The sequence below is a fragment of the Microcebus murinus genome, chromosome 20 (genome assembly GCF_040939455.1).
Source record: "Microcebus murinus isolate Inina chromosome 20, M.murinus_Inina_mat1.0, whole genome shotgun sequence".
NCBI lineage: Eukaryota > Metazoa > Chordata > Mammalia > Primates > Cheirogaleidae > Microcebus > Microcebus murinus.
Window position 1 is genome coordinate 24118477 of NC_134123.1, and position 23902 is coordinate 24142378.

The window sequence follows — 23902 nt, forward strand, 5'->3', positions numbered from 1 at the left end:
TGGCCCCAGCCCTTGCCCTGCAGCAGCAGCGGCTCTTCCTGGTGGTGGCAGACTGCTCTGTGGCCACTCTCGCCTGCCACGTCAGCTGGAAGTCCCTGCAGGCCCTGCTGTGGCCCATCAGCTTATCTCTGACTCCAAGCTGAGCAGCTGGAAAGCCTGGCTGTGGGTGCTGGCCCCAGGTGCTCCCGTCCTGCCGACCTCAGCTGGTCTGGCCCACGGATAAGTGATGGCCTTTTGGATCGGGTCCCAAGATGATGCCATTAGTGCAGCATCTTTTGTCCAGGAAGCCGTGAGGTTTGCACCCCCTCCGATTCCATAGACTCTAAGTCCCCAAGACCCTGCCTGGCCTCCCATTCCCTGGCCCCAGTGAGAGGCTGTCCTTCCCCCACCCTATGCTCCTCGGTTCCATACCAGCCTCCCCATCATGCTGTGCCTCTGTGGAGCACTTCCCGTGCTGGGCCAAGTGTATTGCTCTCTGGCCCTGCCGTGGCTCACGGGAGAGGAGCCTGCCTCAGAGAAGCCGCCCTGCCTCCACTGCCCTGCTAGTCAGTGACAGGGCCTGGATCCGATGGGTCTCTTGGACTCTCCAGGTGCCCTACGTAGCCTGTGGCCTTCCCCTCCACATCCTCAGGGCAGCGGATCCTGATACCACTCGATGGGGGCTGTCCAGGCACACGGGCCCTGACCCAGCAGGACAGGACAGGAAGGCAGGGCATGGCACGGGGACCGTGCCGAGCCTGCGCTGGGTGGCTGATGTTTTCACATCTGCTTCTGCTGAACTGTAACTCGCGTAGCGTATTGAGGCCAGAGCTATTTTTATCCTGACATGTGAGGTTCCTCCACGTCACAGCCACAAAATTCAATCCAAAACATCCCAGGGAAGGTTGTTTGTGAGATGTTCTGCAGATTCTCATGTCGCCACATCAGGTTTCACTTAGGAACATCTGCAGGGCTGGCTCCCCAGCCGCCCGCCCCGCCGGCCTGGCTCTGCACGCAGGGCGCCCCCGGCATCTGTCTGGCCTGGCCAGCGGCCGGTCACGTGAACTTCCTGCCAGGGCCGGCGGGCTGCTCACTCGTCCCGACCGGGAATGCCAGGCAGGGCGGCTCTTGCTGAGGGACAGCATTCTCCCTCGGCCTCTGCGGGATTAGAGGATGGAAATCCCGCTCTCCTGGGCCCCTCAGGGGGAGGCCCTCTCCTGGGACACGTGGCCAGGCTGTTCCAGCCCAAGCAGCTGGCCCAGTCGCGCAGGCCCGGGCGCTGTATGCTGTCAGAAACGCCACCCGAGTAAAGCCTGTCGCAAACCTTCAGAGCACAGTGTTGGAGGGCGTGCCCTGAGCTGGCCGCTGTGCCCCTGTCCCAGCTCTGCCCCTTCCTGGCGCACGTGCAGCCCTGGGCCCAGGCTTTTGTGACCGAGAAGGGGAGCTGGGAGCTGGGGGCGGATGGAGACGCTGTGAGTCTTCCCGGGGGAGGAGCAGGCAGCAGTGAGGTGGAAATCAGTGCTGTCTCGAGGCCCGTCGTGCCTGTAGTCACACTCCTGGGGCAAGTTTGTCCTCTCTCCACCCCATCACCTCCCAAGCCTGCAGCCCTGCCTGAGAACATCTTTTCTCAGGTTCCAGCTCAAGCCAGCCAGGCCTGAAGGGCTGCTTAGGTCAGAATAATGACTGGTGGGCAAAGAGGGAGGCACTTGCCGCACTCCCAGCCCTGTCCTAGGGAGGCACCTGCTCTCGGGCAGGGGTCTTTCTGGCAGGTGGGATCCCAGAAGGCAAAAGGTCCCACCCTTGACAGCTGCAGGCCCAAGCAGGCCCTGGGCAGCTCCCCTGAAGCTCCCACACACCCTGGCCTCCTGTCACCTGAGCCTCAGGAAAGGCACCCAGCCCTCAGTTGGGGAACACCCAGCTTCTTGCTGTTTTCGTCTTTAAACAGTGGGCGCAGTGCAAGGACAGGGTAACTCACCTGCTGTGGCTTCTCCCAGGAGCGACTCCGCCCTCCTCCTCCCTTCTGCTAATGGCCTCAGCTCCGGGGACCACTATGCAGCCTGGATATTGAGACTCTATTTTGGGGGCAGAGTGGGGGCTGTGGCTAAGGAGACCGGACACGTGTCCAGAGCACCCAAGCCTTCTCTTCTGCTGTCTTTGGCCAGTCTGCCAGCTGCACGGTGAGCTGATCTTCCTCCCCAGATGTTGGGGCGGGGGTCACAGGTGACACCCTTTCCTCCTCACAGCATCCCAACAGAGCACTGTGAATCTGTCCCAGATCCAGAGTCTCTCCGATCCGACGTTCCCAGACTCAGAGAATGAGAACAGTCTGCGCCGTGCGGTGCTCTGAGATTTGGGACATTTGCTAATGAAAGGAGTCCCCGTTTATTGAGCACAGACTGTGGCAGGCCCCAGGCCTAGTACATTATGTATTTTGTGTCATTTAACAGGGGCTCCCACTGCCCCTGTGAGGCTGGAACAGCGGCACCGACCTCTTCCCGGTGCCTGCCTAAGGCACCAGCCCTTAAGAATGGGGACTCTGGCCCAGATGGGGAGGGTTTCTTTGCGGTTACTTCTCGCATTGGTCCTTTTGTTCTTTGGAATACTTGGGAGCCTAACTGGAAACGGGGTGGGCTGGGAGTGCACATATAGGCAAGACCATGACAGGGACACCAGGAGCCTTTACGAAGAGGCCTGGGCACCTCCAGTGTGGGGGGCCTGTGCCTCCAGCCAGGCCCCCAGGGGGGCCCCAGAATTCATCTCCCGAGGGTGGTGCAGTGAGGCAGGGCTGCCTCAGCAGCTGTGTGTGCAGCCGGCTCTTCAGAGACCAGCCCCAGCTGGGCCCGGGTAACTCGATCTATAAGAATGTGACACTTGATTCTGCAAACAGTCCCTCTGGGCCAGGGAGCAGAGACTGTTTGCCATCCCAGAGTCACTGAGGACCTCCCAGGCCTGGCTGTCTGGGCGGGGACCCAGGACGACAATGCAGTCCAAACAGCGAGAAGTTCAAGGGCTCACCCCTTGCAAGGTTCTCGAGAGCTGTCTCGGATTGAGGCCAGGACAGTTTGGGGGTGTGGCTCCTGGTGAGGAATCCTCGCAGAGAAATTCTCAGCTGGGAAAAACAAAACAGAAAAACACCTTTTCTAGTGCCTAGCCACTTCCCTGTAAGGACCACAGAGGATGTAAGAAAATCCAAGTTCAGCAAGAAACAGCTCCTCCCAGGAGGGTTTTACTCTACTTTCTGGCCACGGGCATCTCATAAAGTCATTCCATAGAGGCTCCTCTGTAAGACTTGTATGTGATACTCTGGGAGGTTCCACATATTCTTGTTTTGTGCTTTGGGCTGATGCTTCTGCCGTTATGACCTCCCCCAGCCGAGTTGGATTCTTAGTAATTGAGCATCCTGCCTGGCTTTGCTGGTGCCTGCCGTCTCCTCCGTGGTCCAGGGAGAAAGTCATGACTCCCACTGGGCTCCAACGCCAGAGAAGGACTGGCCCTGAAAGTGGAGGCCCCAGATCCTTCTGTTGGCCCCTCTGCTAACTCAAGGAGGCCACATGTCCTCCTTGAGTTTCCAGAGAGCTGTGGCCGAGTACTTGCTCCATAGCTATTGGTGGCATTATTTTCTGTGTCCTCAGTCTTGGCTTGGCAGGACCATGGCTTTGGTCTTTATGCCATCTTCTGCCCTCCTGCCTAGCAAGGCTCTACCTCCTAAACTGGGACCCTCAACCCTTCCCAAACATCAGTGCCCAGGAGTTGATGAGAACATGGGCTCTGAAGACCAGTTGCCCACTCCCCTGCTCTGTGGCACTGGATCACCTATAACCCTACTCACATCTACAACCCTACAACCCAACTCCCTGTGTATGTGATGGGATAGTAATGGTGCATCTTTTGCAAGGTTATTTTGAGAATTGCATTAGGTACTATGTGTGGGAGCTTTCGGTATGCTTAGCACACAGTAAGTGCTTTGCTCAATAGATAGTAGCTGTTAATTGGCTGTTAAGATGTCATGTTATACCGGGACAACTGGGTGTCTATCCACATGCAAAAGAATTTAGACCCCTTCCTCACATCATCTACAAAAAATTAACTGAAAATGGATCAGAAGCCAGACAGCCTATAGTCCCAGCCATTTCCAGAGGCTGAGGCAGGAAGATCACTTGAGCCCAGAAGTTGGAAGTTGCAGTAAGCTATGATGACACCACTGTACTCTAGCCCAGGCAACAACAGAGCAATACCCTGTCTCAAAAAAAAAAAAAGGATCAGAGACCTAAAGCATAAATCTTTATGACCTTGATTTAGGTAATAATTTCTTAGCTATTTAACACTAAAACTGCAAGCAACCAAACAAAAAATAGATACATCTCGGCCGGGCGCGGTGGCTCACGCCTGTAATCCTAGCTCTCTGGGAGGCCGAGGCGGGCGGATTGCTCGAGGTCGGGAGTTCAAAACCAGCCTGAGCAAGAGCGAGACCCCGTCTCTACTATAAATAGAAAGAAACTAATTGGCCAACTAATATATATAGAAAAAATTAGCCGGGCATGGTGGCGCATGCCTGTAGTCCCAGCTACTTGGGAGGCTGAGACAGAAGGATCGCTTGAGCCCAGGAGTCTGAGGTTGCTGTGAGCTAGGCTGACGCCACGGCACTCACTCTAGCCTAGGCAACAAAGTGAGACTCTGTCTCAAAAAAAAAAAAAAAAAAAATAGATACATCTAATCAAAATTAAAATTTTATGCTTCAAAGGACATCATCAAGAAAGTAAAAAGAGACAGCCCACAGAAGATATTTGCAAATCACATGTCTATTAACAGACTTGTATCCGATATATGAAAAGCTCCTACAAGTCAACAATAAAAAGACAAATAGCCCAATATTTAAATGGGCAAAGGATTTTAATAGACATTTCTCTGGAGAAGATATATGAATGGCCACTAAGCACACCATCATTAGTCAGTCAGGAAATGTCAAACCAAAACCACAGTGAGATACTACTTTCTATCAAGAGGGTGGCTGTAATCAAAAAGGTAGATAATAACAAGTGTTGGCAAGGATATGGGAAAATTGGAGCCCTCATACATCATTGGTGGAAATGTAAAATGGTGCAGCCACTGTGGAAAACAGTTTGCCAGTTTGTCAAAAGTTAGGATTACCATGTGACCCATCAGTTCTACATATATGCCTAAAAGAATCAGAAACAGGTTCAAACAGACATTTATAAATGAATGTTCGTAGCAGTATTATTCATAATAGCAAAAAGTTGAAGCACCCAGATGTCTACCAGCTGATGAATGGATAAACAAAACATGCTATGTTCCTATAATGGAATATTATTAAGCCATAAAAATAAATTAAAAACTGATACATACCATGACATGGATGAACCTTGAAAATACGCTAAGTAAAAGAAGCCACATACTATATGGTTCTAGTTATATGAAATGTCCAGAATGGGCAGATATCAATCCGTAGAGACAGAAAGTGGATTAGTGGCTGCCAGAGACTTGGGGAGAGAACAATGGGAGGGACTGCTAATGAGCATGGGGTTTCTTTTTGGTGGTGATGAAAATGTTCTAAAATTAATGATAATTGCTACACAACTTTGTGAATATTCTGAAAACCGCTGAATTATGCATTTTAAAAGGACAAACTTTTTGGTATGGGAAATATATCACAAAACTGTTGGTCTTTGTTTTTTAAAGATGCACTGTTAGTGCTCTGGGCAGAATGGGTGAGAGTTCCTGCCATCTCTGCCACCTCTGAGCCATGGAGGTGAGTGTATGTTAGAAGAGGCAGGGAGAATCCCAAGGGATACAACTCAGGGCCAAGCATTCCGGCAGCCTCCCTTTGTCCCCCGCAGTGCTAGGGCTTTATAGAGGGGTACATGTGCAGGGTGGGCTGGAAGGGACCGTGGTATCTGTACCCCAGTCAGAGACGTTTGTGTCTGGTTATAAAGCCACCTGGGGCCTTGAAAAGATGACTACCCTAAAAGAGCATCTTTGCCTAATGTTGAGGAAGAAAGAACATTTGATTCCAAAACGTTAGGTAAAGATCCAAACTCTTTGTAACATTTTGTCAATATTTGCTGCTTTTAATCTAGTTGAATGTGTGCATAATTTATTTTTCTCCAGTAACGTTAAGAAAGGAGCTTGGCTTTTACCTGTCGTCGGTCTGCCGGCTGTGTCAACCATTGAGATTGTGTGCGCACCACACACACAGCCTCAATCTCTATGACTTCTTGTTGGTCCTTAACTGGCCCAAGTAGACCCCAAGTGTATTTCATTCATTGGATAATGAGTAGAAGTTTGTTTAAAAAAAAAAAAAATGCACAGTCCCTAGTAGGGTCTTCCACGTAAGGAATGTTCACTGAGTGGTTTGGGCTTGGATGGAGGATGGACAGTGTTGACACGCAAACCCACACCTGCCTTTTTGGCATCTCCAATGGTCTGTATCCTATAGGGATCTCATCATCCTGTGCACACGTAATCAGAGTAAATCCTGGCTCTGTCCCTTTCTCTGCAGGTACCAAAGGCTTAGAATGTTCTCCTTCCACTCCCACCATGAACTCCTACTTTTATAAGTTCATGATCAACCTGCTCAAGAGGTTCAGCAGCGAACGGAAGCTCCTGGAGGTCAGAGGCCCCTTCATCATCAGGTCAGCCTCCGCGTGCCCTCTCTTCTGCCCCTTGTGGCCACACTTTCCGTGTTGGCGCCACACAAGGTGTCAGAACAGCCACCTTCCCTTTCCCTTCTCCCTCCTCCTCTTCCTGACCTTTGGTCTGTTCTTAAATGAAGAGGGTTCCCCCTTCCTACCGGGCGGCTGGTGCTACCAACATAAGGCAGGTCGGTGTTGACATTTTTCAGGAAAACTGAATTCGATTTTTGCTTGTCAAGGTACCTTTGCCTTGAGGTGGAACATCCTCTCGTTAAATGCCATTGTCAGTCCTTTAGAGAGGAAAAGAGGTGAGCCACATGGCACTTGACACAGGGCTACGCTGCAGGGTCCAGCCTCCAGCCCAGGGTTTGCCCAGGCTTGGTGGAGCCAGGTTCCTACGTCATATGAGCCTAACCTGGACAGTCCCAGGGCACAGTCATAGTGGCTCGAGGGCCCTACAACTGTCATCACCAGCAGCGTGGCGGGACTGACCCATTGCTTCCCGCTCAGCTCCAAGGAGCAGGTACTAGAAGAACAGCCCAGTTTCACCTTACAGCCCAGTAGAAGCTGAATTGGGGGTTCAGGTTCTTCCAGGCTCCCCACCAAAAGATGCCCTGGCCCCCCGACCAGTGAAATCGGACCCTCTGAGGTGCTAGGGTTATTAAAGTGGTCCATGTGCTTGGGAAGCAGACTAGAGTGACACGGTCTGGGGACCGAGGGGTTGCAGAGGGCCCAGCCTGTACGATGGTTGAAGGTAAGAAAGAGGCTGGACCTCATTTTGCTGTAAACCAGGTTCAGTCTGTCGGCCGCGCTCAGGATCGGCAGCCTCACTTGGAGCTTGGCAGGGAGCCACTGAAGGGGCTTGGTGGGGGAGCGACATGACCAAATTTCTGATTTGAGAGTGACCCTGTCGCTGGGAGAATGGGTTGGAGGGTCAAGGTGGAGACCAGGTGGGAGGCTATCATCCGAGTGAGACCACGGGGTTGGGGTGGGGAAACTGCTGGACGCCGGGATGAGCAGGACGTCGAGCTGACTGGTGCCCGACTGCATGAGCGAGTGTGGGGAGAGGGAGTCGGGTAGCAGCCAGGCCGCTGGTTTGGGCAACTGAGTGGAGGGTGGCACCAGTCCCCAAGGTGGGAGGTTTGGAAGAGTGGCAGAGAGTGGGGGCAGCGTGTGTTTCAGTTGGGTTGCTTTGGGGACGTCAAAAGGAAGATGTTGCCGGAGTGGTTTGCTGTACCTAGCTCTGAAAAGAAGGTCCTAGGCCCAAGATACAAATCTGGAAATTGATGACATAGTCGTTCGTTCCTTCCTCAGATATTTACTGAACACCGACTCCGTGCAAGGCGCCGTTCTAGGTGGTTCTGCCCTTACGGAGCTTTCATGCCTGGGGAGATAGAGTGGCACAGGGAGGAGGGAAGGGGTCTGAGGCCGAACGCTGAGAGCTCCAGTCTAATGGTTGGGGAAAGGAGGAGAAGCTGGAAGAAGAGGCTGTGACAAGGGGCCAGACAGGTAGGAGGAAGCGGTGGGAAGAGGGAGACGGCAGGAGACAAGGCCAGGGGAGGGTCTAGGTACAGACAAGTGACAGGAAGCTTGCCTGCTGGGCAAGGAGGCCACCAGCCAGCTCAGGGCTGTCTGGGGTTGAGGATGGGGCCGAAGGAGTCGTGGGAGGGGACAGGCCTGCCTGGCCAGAAAGACAAACAGCAGGACTGCAGCAGGAGAAGGGGCTTCTGATGGTCCAGACCCCCAAAGGATGTCCCTGTGGTGATGGGGAGGATGTCACTGCCCTGTTGCTTCTCTGGGCTCTTTGAGAGCAGTTTCTCAAACTCAGCACTATCGGCATTTGGAGCCGGATAATCCTTGGTGACAGGGCTGTCCTGTGCAGTACAACATCCCAGGCTTCCACCCCCGGCTGCCAGCAGCACCACCCGCACCCCACTGCGACAATCACAAATGTCTCTAAACATTGCCAAAGGTCCCCTGAGGAGCAGAATCACCCCGAATGAGAACCGCTGTCGCAGAAGCAGAAGGGGATTCTTAACTTCGCTGGGCAAAAGAGGCAGATGTCTGTGGTTTGTCTTCCCGTGGAGTTGGATGGTTTCGGGTAAAGGATTGAAGTAGAGATTCGGTGTGGTGCAAGCGACCCCCCCCACCAGCGAAACTGGAATGTTCCACAAGAGTGACGGTGACTTTCTGTGGTTTTCCAAACTGCAGAGGTGTCAGTACACTTGATGAGGTCTCCTTACCGCCAAGAGTGTTAGGGAACCAGCAGGAGGAGAGAGGCCTTTGGAAAAGGGCCTTGCAGCTTTCCTCTGGAGGACGGGCCGAAATGGGTTTTTCCATCCAGTCCCAGCCTCACACGCCCAACCAGAGACTGGGGCGGGGAGCAGTGAGTAACCAGTATCTGCAGACTGCAGGGAACAGAAGCGCAGGCAGCCATGGGGCTTGCAGTGCGTTGTCCCCACCCGCCCAGGGCCACCGCCGTGTTCCCATCTGCAGACTCCAGAGCAGCGAGGCTTGGCGTGCTTTGCAGCGTCTCCTGGGCTGCTGGGATCCTCATTTCACAGCGGGGAAAAAGAGAGGCAGCAGTGTGCCCACTGGGCTTAGTTGGAGCTGGGCTGCAAACCCCTGTACCCCACTAATTCTGCAGCCACCACTTTGTCCCTTCTGTGGGAGAGTGCTGAGCCTGCTGCCATGAGGGGCCCTGAGTAGCCTGCGTCCAGGACCATCTGGGACCCAGCTCCTCAGAGGATGCAGGATCCAGGCCCAAGAGTCCTCCCTCCTCGTCCTCCTGGTGGCTCAGTATATCCAGCGTGGCCATCACGTGCCCTTCCGGGGCTCAGACCTCTCGTGGGCCACACTAGGCGCTCGGTGGACATCGAGCTTGGCCTCCCATGGGCACAGCCACAGGGGGTCTCTGAGCCCTTGGCACCAACACAAGAGCCCAGTGGGCTGGGACAGAAGGACCTGTGGTTGGGTCCCTCACAAAGGACTGGTCTCTCTTAGCCTATTGCCACATTTGTCCAGCCTGCCGTCCCCAGAAGCAGCGCCCGCACCTGTCAGCACGTGTCACCTCCTCACAGCCAAGCCTGCTCTGGGGGCCAGCCTGCTGGCCACTGCCAACCAGCCCCTCGTCACAGCCCCAGCCACCCAGTCTGGGCACACAGCACAGCATCTGGCTGGAGGAGGCCTTGCCAACATGTCACTTCCGCCATCCTCCCATGGATGGTCACCCAGGGCAGAGGCCTGTCGGCAGAGGCTTGCCGGGAAGAGCCCTGGGGCTGTCCGCCCACCCTCTGCCTCTGCACTTCATCTTCCTCTTTCCTGCTGTGGCTGGAGAGATGACACGGCGAGCAGACTGCTGGGACGAAGCCACAGGCCTGATAAGGAAGGCACTAAGTGAATTCCTAACGCGCTCCTTCAGCTGCGAAGCAAACTACACACGGCTCCTCTCAGCCTCCGAGACTGAGCATTGACAAAGGAGAGGTTCTTCTAGCCGAGATGTAGAAAGCGTCACTTCTGCAGCGGTGTGTCAGCTCTGGGCCCGGAGCAGCTGCTGTCTACAGAAGGACAAAGGCATCCGGAGTTCTTCAAGATAAACATCTGCTGGGGCTTCTTGGCATCGAGGAAGATGCATGATTTCCCTCCGCTGCTTCGCAGAGGAGGTGCGGGAGTGGGAACGAGGTGCCCGAACTGCAGCCAGGCCTGGGTGGGTTGGACGTCCCCTCGGTGTCCACATGGCCTCCCGACCCGGTGGACGTGACCATTTGGAGATACACTGAGGTCGGGAAGCCAACAGCTCCAACACCGATCTCCCAGCCAGCCTCGCCACGACCCACGCCTGTCTAGGGCCCTTCTCTCGGCTGCAGAGAGTTGAGGCCAAGCACACAGATTGGAGGATGCATGGCAAGGGGTGCTGTGGGCTTCTTGCGCTGTACCCCCATCCTCTCCCCAACCCCAGCCCCTACCCCTCCTCAGGCCTGCGCAGCAGTGGGGCCAACGTGCCTCCCACAGGTGCTCCGAGGAAGAGTAGCTTCTAGACTCAGGCTGGGGTTCACACCCCGGTTCCTCCCATTCTCCTGACCGGTTTCCAAGCCCTTTCTGCTTTGGCCAGGAAACAGAGATGACAGTAGTGCCTGCCTTGTCATCTCACAGGGAGTTATGCAGTGGTGCTGGCCGTGTTTGGTAAAGGGGGGCTGTTGTCCAGCCTCCTGACCTGGTCTCTGCCTCCCATGGTGGTCTTTGGGGAAGAAAACCAGACCGGCACTGGAGGGTGACATGATTGGCCCTTCTGGGCTGAGAGCCGGCCCCCGGTGTACCCACTAACACCACTGCGCCCCACGTAGGTGTCGGCGTGGGCTGCCCCCTCCAGCCGCCCCCGCCCCGCACGCCGGTGCCGGCGGAACAAGCCCAGGCCTTGTCTGCCCGTGAACCGGTCCCCTCATTCTCAGTAGAAAGGGAGAGCCGGGGAAGCCCAGCCTCTTTGATTAACTGCGATATGAACTCCAGCGTGACCCAGCAGCTGCGATGTGTACAAGGCCTGCTTCTGTGTGGGAAGTGAGCAAAGCCGAAGACACGCACTCTGCGCGCCAGCACGGCCCTCCGGCCAGCCGGGCTTTGGCTGCAGCCACTGTGCGCTCCCCTCCTCTTCCTCCCCGCTGCCTCGCAAAGAGGACCCGCCAGAGAATGCTCTCATTTGTCACATGCGCCCGCCGCCCCTGCGCTGTGAATGGAAGGGCTCCCACCGAGCTCATGGTAGATGAGGTGCGGGCACCCTCCCCGGGGAAAGGGACATCCTAAGATGAGGCTGGTGCTTGGGGAGGGTGGGCAGGGGCAGAGGTGGGAAAGGAGGAAGTGGTCACGGGACTTCTTTCATGAGACCCTGAGCCAGAGAAGCCCAGCGATAAGGCTTTCTGGCTCCTGTTCCTCCCCTCACCCCAACTCAGACGGACACGGCAGAGTCCCCAGCCGAGCACATGCTCCGAGTCCCTAACATGTGCCCTACTAATCCTGCCTCTCCGTGGTGTCCTGGGTTTGCACAAGGGCTGTTGTGCTGGGCAGGGGGATGGGGCAGTGGGGAGTTGATTGGCCGCCGAGGTGGGTGGTGGGGCAGGGCAGCCACTAGAAACTGGACCTGTTTTTAATTGCGGGGACCAGGAGGGAGGGCCTCAGAGAAGAAGCTCTCTTTCAGGCTGTAATTGGGAAATTCCACTTAGCTGACCCTGTGCGTGCTGGCCTGTGAGTCAGGTCTCCGCAGCGTGTGGGGCCACCCGTGTCCCTGCCAAGCCTACCCCTCCTCCCAGGCAGCCCAGTCTCTGTGAGTCTTCGTTCAGACCACCTTACCTGCCAGGGACACTGGCCAGACCCCAGAAGCCCATTGCGATGATGCCATGGAAGGTGAATTGGAAGGAAGTGACAAGACCTGCATCCGGGCGTCACCTCTGGTCCCCAGCTCAGGAGAGAGAGCTTCAGAGCGGCCCCACTCAGTTCTCTTCCTGTTGCCCCTGTAAGGGATTACACCCCTTTGTTCAGAGTAAAAATAAATCGCTGTGGCAAGGGCACACGAACCAGAGTCAATGTTGGAGGAGGCCCCGATCCACCTGCCCAGAATAGGTGGGTCTTGATCTTTGATTAGTTCGTAGCCATATTGATTGGGTCCCCACCTGAGGGGAGGGGACAGGACATGGAACAGGCGAGAGGCATTCTTCCTCCCCTCTCAAAAGAAGCTTCTCTTCGCTGGCTTTAATTAAGGTCTGCCCAGCTGCTGTGTGATTCTTCTGGATCCTTCCACAGTGGTTCTCCCCCCACGGGCCGGGGCTGGGGTGCCTTTTTTGCATTGCAGGGGCTGCAGAGGGGGCATGCGGTAGAAGCCATTTTGCACAACCAGCTCTTGTCTTCTGATTTCCTAATTGGGGACGACACTGTGGGAATGTGAACTCCAGGGAGGCCCGAGAGGCCAGTCGGACATGCAGAAAAGATTGCCTGGCAGAAAAAGAGTCTTGCCCTCCAAGGTAAAAAGAGGTGTCCTTGTGAGGGGCAAAATTCAGGGAGCCCAGAGAGCCCATGCCAGCCTGTATTTGTGTTGTCCTCTAGTGCCTGGCAAAGTCACCCACATCCCAGCACCCCACAGAACCGTCTGAGATGGAGCCCCCTGTTCCTCGTTCACCCGGGGTGGCAGGGAGGGCTGAGGGACCTGTGGACAGGCCGCCGGGCTCGCTCCACCGCCTCCGAGCAGTGCCCACACTGGCACTCCCATAAGAAGGGATGTCCTTTCTTCTGGAAATGGAAACCACGTGTGATGGGCCTTGTCGGGGCGGGCTGGGATTCATTAGGGCTGACGGGTATGAGGGCAGCAAGGGACTTGCCGGCCAGAGAAGCCTGGGACAGTGTGCTCCGAGAGCTTCAAAGGGCAGCGTCCTGGTGTTTGAAGGGCCCGTTCACTTTGAGCAGGGTGGGTGGGAGGTTAGAGGTCACAGGTGAATTTAGCGGGGGAGGCCGCGTGACCTTCAGGGTGACCCTTGTCCCCACACCCCAAGCAGCCACCCTCCCCCTGAGCCAGCCTGCCCCCTGGGACGGAGGGCAAGACTCGGCAGCTGGGGGACAGCACCGCGCCTCAGTGCCCACCGCACAGCACGTGCCGTCAGACTCCTCCTCAAATGGGTGCTGGCACCTACCTGCCTCTCCCTGAAAGCACTTTCTTTGCAGTGTCTACTCCTGAGAAGCATCGCCTCCCCCAGCCTGTAGCTCAGGCAGCCAGCGGGGCTGGGGTGGGAGGGTGTCAGGAACTGTTTTCAGGGGCTAAGGACCCAATGAATTTCTTTCTGAAGCTTGAGCGGTTGTTTCTGGTTAGAACCTGCAGTACTCTGATCTGTTTATACTTAAAGGTGCCAGGAAACTCAGAAGGCTTTGACATGGTAACTCAGACAGCTTGGTTCATTAGCAAGTAGCCAATGTGTATCATAATGTTGCATCTTTTGAAAAAAAAAAAAAATGGCAGGCCAGCACAGGCCTGTAATCCTAACACTTTGGGAGGTTGAGGTGGGAGGATTGCTTGAGCCCAGGAGTTCAAGACCAGCCTGGGCAACATAGTGAGACCCCATCTCTACCATAAAAAAAGAAAAAGAAAAAAACATGGCAGCAGGTTTAGAAATGGTTCCTAGAAGCCGTTTTCCATCCTCCTGCCTCCTTGGGGTAGGGCCGCATCTGAGCCTGGATGCCTTTTAAACTCCTTGCAGAAAAGCAGCTAGAGTATACCTTGGCCATTCTTTCAAGAGTCTGTTTCTCAGGAAGCTCTTCCTTTTCTCCTGGTATCATTTCAGTGCCGGTTTCCTTGGGCTGCCCTTGGAGTCCCCTGTGGGGTCCTCCCTTCTCTCGTCTCAAGTCATTTCATTAGCAGACAGTCACAAAGATCACAGAAGCCCCACACCCTGACCGCTGTCTTCAGAAAAGTACCCAGAAGGGTTTCCACCGCGTGCAGTTTGTAAAAGGCCCTCCCGACCAGGTGCACCTTCCACGTGAAAGGCGAAGTCGTGTCCCGGCACGCGGATGGTGGCGCATGCTAGGGCCTGGCTGGGGGAACTGTGGCACAGACGTTGCCTCTGACGGCACTCACAGCCCACGTGACGGGTGCCGGACAGGCCAGTGCCTCTTCATAGCCCAGGCTAGATGGTCCACCAGAGATGCTCTTAGGATCTGAACTCAGGATAAGAGAACCTTAAGTGAAAGTTTGCTGCTTTAGACAGCATGAGTGAATTTTAGGCAAGTGTGAGCTTTGGGTCTGTTGCTGTTGTCATTGTCGTCGTATCTTAAATCCCCCTGTGGCATCTGAGTCTTTCCCCCCCACCTTCCTCACCCCAAGTCCTGTGTAGCCATCCAAGGACCCCAGAGCTGAAGGTTCCCCTGCCAGGCCTCGGGGGTCTTATGTTGTGGGAAGGGGAGAAAGATGGCCGAGATGGTGAAACAGGTGTGTCAGGAAGTGCCTGTCGTGAGCACATCACACGGGCCGAGAGGACACGCGCTGGTCCCACACTGGCACCCCAGGATCCACCGAACCCTGTCTGCAGAGCAGGCCCAGGTCCACCAGCCCCGAATCCATGGCTGGGAGGGCCCAGAGGGGTGCCGTGGCTGTCCCACATGCTAGGGCAGAGCTGAGGCACAAGCCTCTGTCTCCCGATTGCCACACGCCAGTACAGGACCCCAGATCTGGCAGCCGGGACCCTGGGAGGTTCTTGGCCTCATCGGGAAGAAGCTGTGCTCGCTCACGGCAGCCCTTCCTCCCAGCGTTGTTAACCCGTAGAGAAATTCCCCCCAGAGACCCTCCTGGCGAGCCCTCCTGCTCCTGTTTCGATGGCTCCCACGGGCCGCCTGCCACCTGCTCAGGCAAAAAGGAAATGCCAAGTAAATCCGTGCGTCCCCTTCTTCTTCCTTCCAGGCCCCCAGCCCCTGCACACTCCGGCCCACCCATTGTCCCAGCCTACTTCCGGTTTCCAGGCAGCATAATCTCCTCGGAACTCCCAGCACTTCGGCAGTGAGTGTCTCTCTTGATCTAAAGCTCCCTTTTGACTCTTGCTCAAGAGGATGTGTCTCGCCCCTTCCTTCCCCCGGGGGATTTGTTTTGCCTCCCGCCTTATCGCCGTCGCTGGCATCTTCCACACGGGCCTTTTTGAAGCCCAGCTCAGGCGGATTCGAGTGCACTCCGGAGTCAGCTCATTCCGTTCTAGTCCTCCACCGAGTGCCCCGTGCAGTCCGCTTCGAACCTAGTCTCTCTTTACTGTCGCGTCCCTGCCCCGGCCCAGTCTGTGCCCCGGCTCCAGGCCTACTTAGAGCCACCCGGAGCCTCCTAGTTGCTCCCTAGAGAGCCTCGTCTTTAGCCTGGTAATGGCACTTGTGTCTCCATTTCACCCTCCACCTTGTCGTCAGTACACCTGTGGCCTTCGTCGGGCCCTTCTGCCCCCAGACTTGCTGTTTGCATGTCCAGTGAAGGAAGGACAGTCGTCCAAACTTGAGGACTCCCAGCCCTTCCTGCTGCTTCAGGAAAGAGCCTTAGAAATGCCACTGTGCCTGGGAAGTCCTGACTTGTTTTCGGCTTGGTTTGGCATCTCTCTAGTAAAGCCTTCTCCCCGTGTTAACCACGCAACACCTGTGCTTCAGTGCCCCAGATATGTCGTCTTCCCTTCTCCCAGTCAGGGCAGCATGCGGCCCCCCTCTCTCCGTGCTGTGATGCCCACGATGCCTTTGTGGAATGCAAATTTAAAGAACAACATACTATGGGAAAGCGCACAGAGGTGTACTATTGCTGTACGTGTGGCATGAGTGTGCCACAGCCCAGTGAGTTTTCACTAATTGTTGCACCCACCTAACAACCCAGATCAAGAAATAGAACATTTCCAGCACCGAGAGTTCCCTTTCATGTCCTTCCCCTCCTTCGTTTGACCTGGTTTTGAAGTTTATATAAATGGAATCATACAGTTTGTGTTTTTGTGTTTTGTCTTTTGGGGTTTTTTTTTGTTTGTTTGTTTTGTTTTCAGAGCCAGGGTCTTATTCTGTCACCCAGGCTTGAGTGCAGTGGCCCGATCATATCTCACTGCAGCCTTGAACTCCTGGGCTCAAGCAATCCTGCCTCTGCCTCCAGAGTAGCTGAAACTATAGGCATGTACCAGAACGCCTGGCTAATTTTTTTATTTTTATTTTTGTAGAGGTAGGATCTTGATATGTTGCCCAGGCTGGTCTCAAACTCCTGGCTTCAAACAATCCTCCCACCTCAGCCTCCCAAAGTGCTAGGATTACAGGCGTGAGCCACCCTGCCCAGCCCCGTTTGTGCTTTTATAAAGCCTGGCTACTACTGATCCACATTAGGTTTGTGAGAGTCCTCTGTACTAAGAGTTCACATTTCCATAGAGTGTTCCACCATGTGAAGATACCATGATTTATTTGTCTGTTCTAGAAATGATAGCCACGTGGGTTATTTTCTGTTTGGCACTATTATGTATAATGCTACTATGAACGTTGTATTACATGTCTTTTGGTAAACACATATACACATTCCTGCTAGGTATATAAGCTAGGAAGTGCTGGGTTGGCAAGCACACACGCAATCAGCTTTGGGAGATACCGTGCACAGTGCTCGCACCAACTTCCACTCCCATCGGCAGTGTGGGGGAGTTCTGGTTGTTCCACGTCCTAGTCAACACTTGGTATCATCCGTCTTTGGGTTTAGCCATTCTGGTGGGTGTGGTGCTATCACCTTGTGGTTTCACTTTGCATTTCCCTGAAGGCTAATGGAGTCAAACAACTTTTCATAGCATGTTGACCTTTCGGATATCCTCTTTTGTGACGGGCCTGTTTGAGTCATTTTTGCATTGAGTTTTCAATGTTTTTCTTATTGACTGTGGAAGTTCTTTGTATAGTCTGGATTTGAGTCTTTCTCAGCTGTGTATACTGTAATTATCTGCTCTGTGGCATGCCTTATTGCTCCCTTAATGTGTCCTTTGATGAGCAGATGTTCTTTATTTTAACATAGTCCAGGTAGTCAGTTTTTCTTCATGGTTAGCATTTTCTAAGTTTTGTGGTGCTTTTTCAGGGGATTAGGAGCTCATGGGAACATACCCATGATGCTGCCTGCTCTGCTTGGTGTTTCTCAGGCATCCCCAGGGAGGGGGATACTGAACACCAGCTGCCCAAGACCCAGAGGCCTTAGTTGGTAGCTCTGGACAGGTTCTTAGAGACCACCCAGCCTGTTTGTGCTTTGTAAAGACACAAATTCCTAATGGAACCTGGGGGGCTTCTGGTGCGGGGAGCCACTGCTCGGTGTTGGGCAGCACGCTGGGGTGGCATGTGGTAGGGACCCGGGTCAGAGGTACCACAGCGGGACTTGCTTGGCCTGTGCATCTAAGGTGGAGGTTGGGAAGACCCAGGAACTCTGGCGGCATCTCCCTGTAGCGCCATCGCTCTCTCTCTAGCCCTTGTTTGGGGTCAGCCTTGTTGCTTTGATCTCTTCCAAGTGGCGGAGACATGGCCACCACATTACCTGGTGGTCACATTCCTGTAGGTCGTGATCCCAAAGGAGGCTGCTGTGATTGGCTCAGACAGGGTCAGCGGCAGAGAGGTGGGGCTGAGGGGGCCAGGAGTGGCAGCCCTGACAGAGCCCCACGTGGAAGTGGGGAGCCAGGGGCTGCTCTCACCACGTGGTGCTGGACAGTCAGAACCACAGGGCCACCACGTGGCTGCCTTCCTGAGCATGGTTTTCTTACATGAAAATGGAGATAGGGTTATTTCTGTCTCCTCCTCATCCTCGTGAAGATTAGATGACGTGGCGCATGGAAAGTGCTAGCACGTAGGAACCATGCGTAGGTATCAGCGGCAACTGCAAGGGTGATGGTGGGAAGGAGCGTCAGTCCTTGCTGCACTTGTGCCCGGCTGGGCCTGGCATCTGCTCACTGTCCTGCTGCCGACTCGGGCCCAACTCCTGGAGAGCAGGTGTCTGGGATTGCCTCACTTTCTCCTGTCTCTAGAGAAGGGTAAGAGAGAAAGGCTTTAAGTGTCCATCACTCAAACAAGGACATGAGCCCCAGCATCCTCTCTTCCTCTGTCGCCCTCCCCACCTCCCAGCACACCCTCGTTCATCCGGTCAGGACTCTGGGCGGGATGTGACCGAAAGCCAGCTCTACCCTACCGTAAGAAAGGTAAGGGTGTGTGCAGGTAAGGACGAGGATTGGCTCGTCACAGGAAGTTTAAGGCTGGAGCCTCCTCCTGCCCTCAGGACTCGGTCCTTAGGGGAGGCGTAGCCGTGTGATGGGAGCAGGGGGTAGTAGCTCAGGGAATTTATAGCGAGGAAGCTCACCTGGCTGGGGGCAGGGGTCAAAGGTTCAGTGCACACAGCAGGCCGTTCCATGCACGTCCTGGGCCGAGGGTCCTGCCTTCACCAGGGTTGCAGTCTAGGGGGACGGGCAACAAGTCACAGAAACGTGCGACCCCGTGTTGTGATGTGCCTGGAAGGAAAGGCTGGGGCTGGGGAGAGGTCCTCAGCTTCTGGCCTTTGGGAAGGGGGTGTCCTGCAGCCTCCGTGGAGCCCGGAAGCCGTGACCTGGTTGCAAGGTTTTCTCAAAGCTTAAAAATGCCCTAGTTTTCCCTCCTCGGGCTCCGCTGAAGCCATGCCAAGAATTGGCTTTTAAAGGCCGCCTGAAATGTGGTTTGGAGCCAAAAATTTATAGAGCCAGTGCATTTGTGACCTTGTTGAAAATGCTTACTGAGGAAAACCAAGGGGTAGGATTTAGGACTTTTTTTTTTCTTTTATAAAATTAAAAAAAAATCTCCTTGGTCCATCCCCACCGCATGCCTTCCCCACCTGCAGCCCCTCACCCCCACGGCCGACTCCCCGCTGCCCCCACCATGTCCTCCACTCGGCCACACCTGCCCCTCCCCAGCCCCTCACCAGCTCCCGCCATTAGTGTCGAAAAATACCAAGTGGGTAAATATAAGGAGCCTGGGTAGAGCCCTGGAAATTAGGCCACAGCTGTCAGGCCAGGCAAGAGCCCTCGCGTCTCTGTGGATGAAGCTGCCGGGAGCCAGAGCGCGGCCCCTCCCCGCCAGGGCAGATAAGGGGGGCGCTGCTGCTGTGCTGGGCAGGGGCGGCCAGGAAGCGCCATGTGTCACTGAGCAGACCTGCCCGGGTGTCCGTCGGTGCCAGGCCCAGTACCCGCCAGTGGGGACACCGCCGTGGGCAGAGCCAGTCCCTGCCCGCCGGGGTTAGTCTCACTCACAAGTGACAGCATCATAGTGTGATGATGCTCTGTGGAGCAGATGGGGTGGGGGTGCCCAGCCCTTTGGAGGGGTACGGGAAAGCTTCTAGAAAGACGATGTCTAGAAAGAGGATGTCTATGCTGAGCCAGGAAAGATCAGCAGGATAGCTGGGGTGGGGAGGAGAAGGGGTTTCACAGCAGGCAGTCTGCGCACAAGCCGGGGGGCCACTTCCCCAGCCCTGGGCCACTCGGAGCATGGTTAGGAGGCCAGGCCCCTGGTGGCTCCACAGGCAGCCCTGGGCTACCCCATGAGCCACAGATGGGCCGGACCAGGTTCAGAAAACTCCCTCCACCCGGGTAGGAGTGCCTCAGTCCCTGAGAGGAGAAGCCACTCATGTGCAGCCACCCTGGAGCGCTGAGGATAGGCAGCGGGAGTGTTGGAGGCCGTGCCGAGTGGCTTCCAGAGCTCAGCACCCTGCTGGCTCCCAGAACTTAAGGGATCAGGAGGGAAGTGGGGCCCAGGGCCCACAGGGGGTGTGGGGGTGTCACTCATTCGCTGTGACAGCTGTGGCCTTACACTCCCTCCCCTGCCATCAGCCTCATAAAGGCTGGTTAAAGAGCTCGCTCAGGAAGCTTGCTTGACACAAGGGTTCTTGCTGCCATATCATTCTAGAAGGTTCAGTGCTGCTGGGACAGGCAGTTTAAGCAGATAATCAGAGCTGAGTTTAAAACCTTGACACCCCAGAAATCCCTGGCCTGGACTTGTCGGTCTTTTAAAGGGAGACTGTCTTGGGTCGGTTAAGGTACCTGTGAATCCAGCAACTTTCCTCATCCTAAGAAGAGTCAGCTTTTCCTTTCGTCCAGGGAGAGCTGAGCCCCTCCTTCCCTGCAGGCGAAGGCCTGCCTCCCTGGAGCCCCTTTCCTGAAGGAGACCCCCGCCCACCTCTGCCGGAAGCCCCTGGCCCTCGCACTTGGCAGGTTCCTGGAGTTACCTCCCTTCCTTCCTGCCCTTGAAGCCTGTCCCGGTCCAGCTCCTTCTGCTGCTGCAGGCCCCCAGCAGCGTGGTAATTGGTTTCTCAGACCCTCAGCTGTGGGCCCGTCTGCGAGCACTTCCCTCGGCAGGAAGACCTATCTGTGCTCCTGCCCCGCGGGGAGCCCCGCAGGGAGAGGCAGTGGGGAACTGACTGAACCTTCCAGACCTTCTCTCATTCCTGCCAATGATGCCTAAAATAGACAGCAAAAGTACTGCCGCTCTGCCCCAGTCCACGGTCGCATCCCCCGGCCCTAGGATGGGCTCCGGGCCGGTGGGGCTGGCCCGGGGACAGGGCGCCGCGCAGCTGCCGAGCGTGATCTGTCTCCAGCGGCTGCAGAGATGAGTGTCTGCAATTACAGCTCCTGGAAGGTCACAGCCTTCATTTTATTTTTGTGGCACTTGCAGAAGAGTTCAGTCTCGCTTCACATGTGCACAGCCCCAGGTTCAGCCCGCTAATGGCTTTCTGGGAGAAAAAAGGCGGCAATCAAAGATGTGCCCACAGGCAAGCACAATGGCCAGAGAGAGCAGAGAGCCCAGATGGGCAGCAGTGGCCGAGGGGGTGAGGGACGGCAGGGGGGTCACAGTGGTGTGGCCTCTGAGGAGGACCTGATTTCATCATCTGTGTCTGTGCTGTGATCATCCCTGTCCACGACCTCTCAAGTGTCCCCCTGGCCCATCCCTGACCCGGCTCTGCCCTGCCCCTCAGAAAGGACATCTGCAAAGGCAGCCCCAGACCCTTTGCACTTGAAGATGATTGCATGGGATAGAAGCAATATTTAAGCAGCACCCAGAAGGGCTGCCGTCAGGGCGGCTTGTGGTCTGCTCAGATTCTCAGATCCCACTCTGCTGGTAGCCGATTTGCACCAATTGCAGCCTGGTCAGCCCCATTGATAAGACTTCCCTCCTCTCCTGGCAATTCTATTTCAGGAGAAAGCCTCCCCCTGTAGTAGGCACTCCTGCCTCAAAGTGGAGCCAGGCCTTTTTTTCCCTGCTCGTATTATGCTAATCACTCCTTGCAAACAGGCAGACTTTGTAGGAGGTTTGCCTGGTTTTAAATGAAACATACGCCTTTGAAGCAAAGAGCCGCAGTCGCTAAAAATATCATTTCCCGGCAGTTGATCCTCTCATTTGTAAAATGCATGTTTCCATTGTTAAATCCGCAGCAGCCCCCTCTGGAGAGGAGCGCTCCGCCATGACTGCTGGGCCCAGTGACACCCGCCGGGGAGGCGCCACCTTCCCCAGCCCCGCTCCTGCCTCTGCCACTGAGCATCCCCGCCAGGGAGTCCAGGACAATTGCAGTCGTGTAGGATTCTAAATACTTTCTCATTTATTATTTAGAAATACTGAAATTATCAAATATTGAAATAATGGAGGCTGAGGTGGGAGGATCGCTTGAACCCAAGAGTTCAAGGCTGCAGCAAGCTATGATCGCACCACGGCACCCCAGCCTGGGCAACAGAGCAAGACCCCATCTCCAAAAAAATACAAATTTGAAATAATGCAGAGTCTATAGCGTAAAATATGAAAGACCCTTTAGCACTACTTCCTCCCCCAAAAGTAGCCTCTGTTGTCAGCTTCTTGTATTTCCTTCCAGAAGCTTTTCTGTGCATTTATAAACATAGGACCTGGTTTGGTGCTGTTTTTCCAGCAGTGGGTTCTAGACTCAGGACCTCTCTGTCGTTCACCTTGGTCTCACCCCCTTTGCAGTCTTTGGGCAGAGCGTGTCTCCCTGGGGACCCTGAGCCCAGGTGGACACTGCCCTCTGCTCTCTGGGCCAGAGCACAGTGGCTAAGGGTCGCTCTCCCCGCTGCCAGAGGTGGCCCCATCTCAGTGTTAAAATCTGTCCCCAGCCTTTCTCTGTGTGTCCCTGGCATCTTTGCTCTGAGGAGTAGTGGCGTGATCCTGGGGGGAGCTTTGTTCAGGGGGGGCCTGGTCTATAACTGAGACCTGGGACTAGGACATGTCCCCCCCCAGAGTGACTTCCAAAGACACCTCACATCTGGGGCCTCTCTCATTCTCAGGCATTGAATCCAGCGAAGATTTCCTGGGCTGGCCAGGAACATGTGGACGAAAAGCCTATTTCATGCATCTTAAAATTCCCTGAAAATGATGACAAAAGGAATTTTTTTCAGCCTCCTGGCAGGGGGTGGGGGAGGGTACGATGAGAAGAATCGGCCCCTTCCATGTGGCCACAAATACCTGAAGGAGTCCCCTCCTTGCTGCCTTTGTCCCACCACTTCTGCCGTGGCTCTTGCATCCTTCCAGCCCTTTCAGACTCTGATCTTTCACCAGCTTCCCCGAGACTGCAGCGCGGCTGCTCTGATATCTGCTCTTTGTTACCAGTGGCGGGGATTAGTGTTTAACTCCCCATCCTGTTTTCTGACGTTTATCTCAGTGCCCTTTAAGTGGGTACTTGCAAAGGCTACAGAAAACCATCTCAGTTCATACAATTTCACAAAACCCCCGACTAAGGATGTAAAGACCAGAAAGGCACTAATGGCTCAAGCTTGTAATCGGGAAGTCACTGTGGAAGTCTCATTGAACCAGAAAGGCGGGAGTGACTGTGCGTGCTCCCCAGGGGTGCCACTGCTCCAGGGGTAAGCCGAGCCACCAGCTGCCAGAGGAGGTGATGCTGGAGACCGGGAGAGTCCTGGGGAAGCCCTGGTCTTGCCCAAGAGCTGCTCTTTTTTCCCTCCTGTTTGGACAGAGGAAGTCAGAGCTGCTGCACAGTGGGCTTGGGACCGTCAAGATAGGGACCAGCAGGGAAACAGTGACATGCCAGGTAACACTCAAGAAAAAACAGGACCCAGCCGGGCTTGGTGGCTCACGCCTGTAATCCTAGCACTCTGGGAGGCCGAGGCGGGTGAATTGCTCAAGGTCAGGAGTTCGAAACCAGCCTGAGCAAGAGCGAGACCCCATCTCTACTATAAATAGAAACAAATTAATTGGCAACTAAAAAATATATACAAAAACTTAGCCGGGCATGGTGGCGCATGCCTGTAGTTCCAGCTACTCGGGAGGCTGAGGCAGGATGATCCCTGAGCCCAGGAGTTTGAAGTTGCTGTGAGCTAGGCTGATGCCACGATACTCTAGCTCAGGCAAGATAAGTGAGACTCTGTCTCAAAAAAAAAAAAAAAATACAGGACCCAAGCTCCATGCTGGTGTGGGCAGGGCCAAGAGAAGACAAGCTCCAAGGCCGAGCCCAGGCTCTGTGGCCCCCCATTCTATGCAACGGCCACTGAAATCACCCAAGTCCCCCGAGAGAGTACATTGCCACACCTAGAGCAGTCAGCCCTGCTGGGGCAGCTGGGGCAGCCGGTCTCGGGCCACCCAGGCAGCTCATTAAGAATACAGATCACTGACGACCTGCAGGAAGTGGCTGTGCACAGTTTTGGTGTTCCAAACATCTTCCGGTGACTCGGGTTCAGGGGTCCCTCAATTAGGAGATGTTCCTGGCTTGGGGGACCCTCCTGGTTCTGGAGAGTAAATGTGCAGCCTTCTTGATG

General features: G+C 55.1%; 1 protein-coding gene across 1 annotated transcript in view; it reads left to right on the top strand.

The window, feature by feature from the left end:
- Positions 1–23902, top strand: part of VAC14 (VAC14 component of PIKFYVE complex) — a 99588-nt gene that overhangs the window by 54393 nt on the left and 21293 nt on the right. Inside the window, exon 14 of the mRNA XM_020282638.2 lies at positions 6497–6629. Within this exon, the coding sequence (XP_020138227.1) occupies positions 6497–6629 (133 nt within the window). The remainder of the gene's footprint in view (positions 1–6496; positions 6630–23902) is intronic.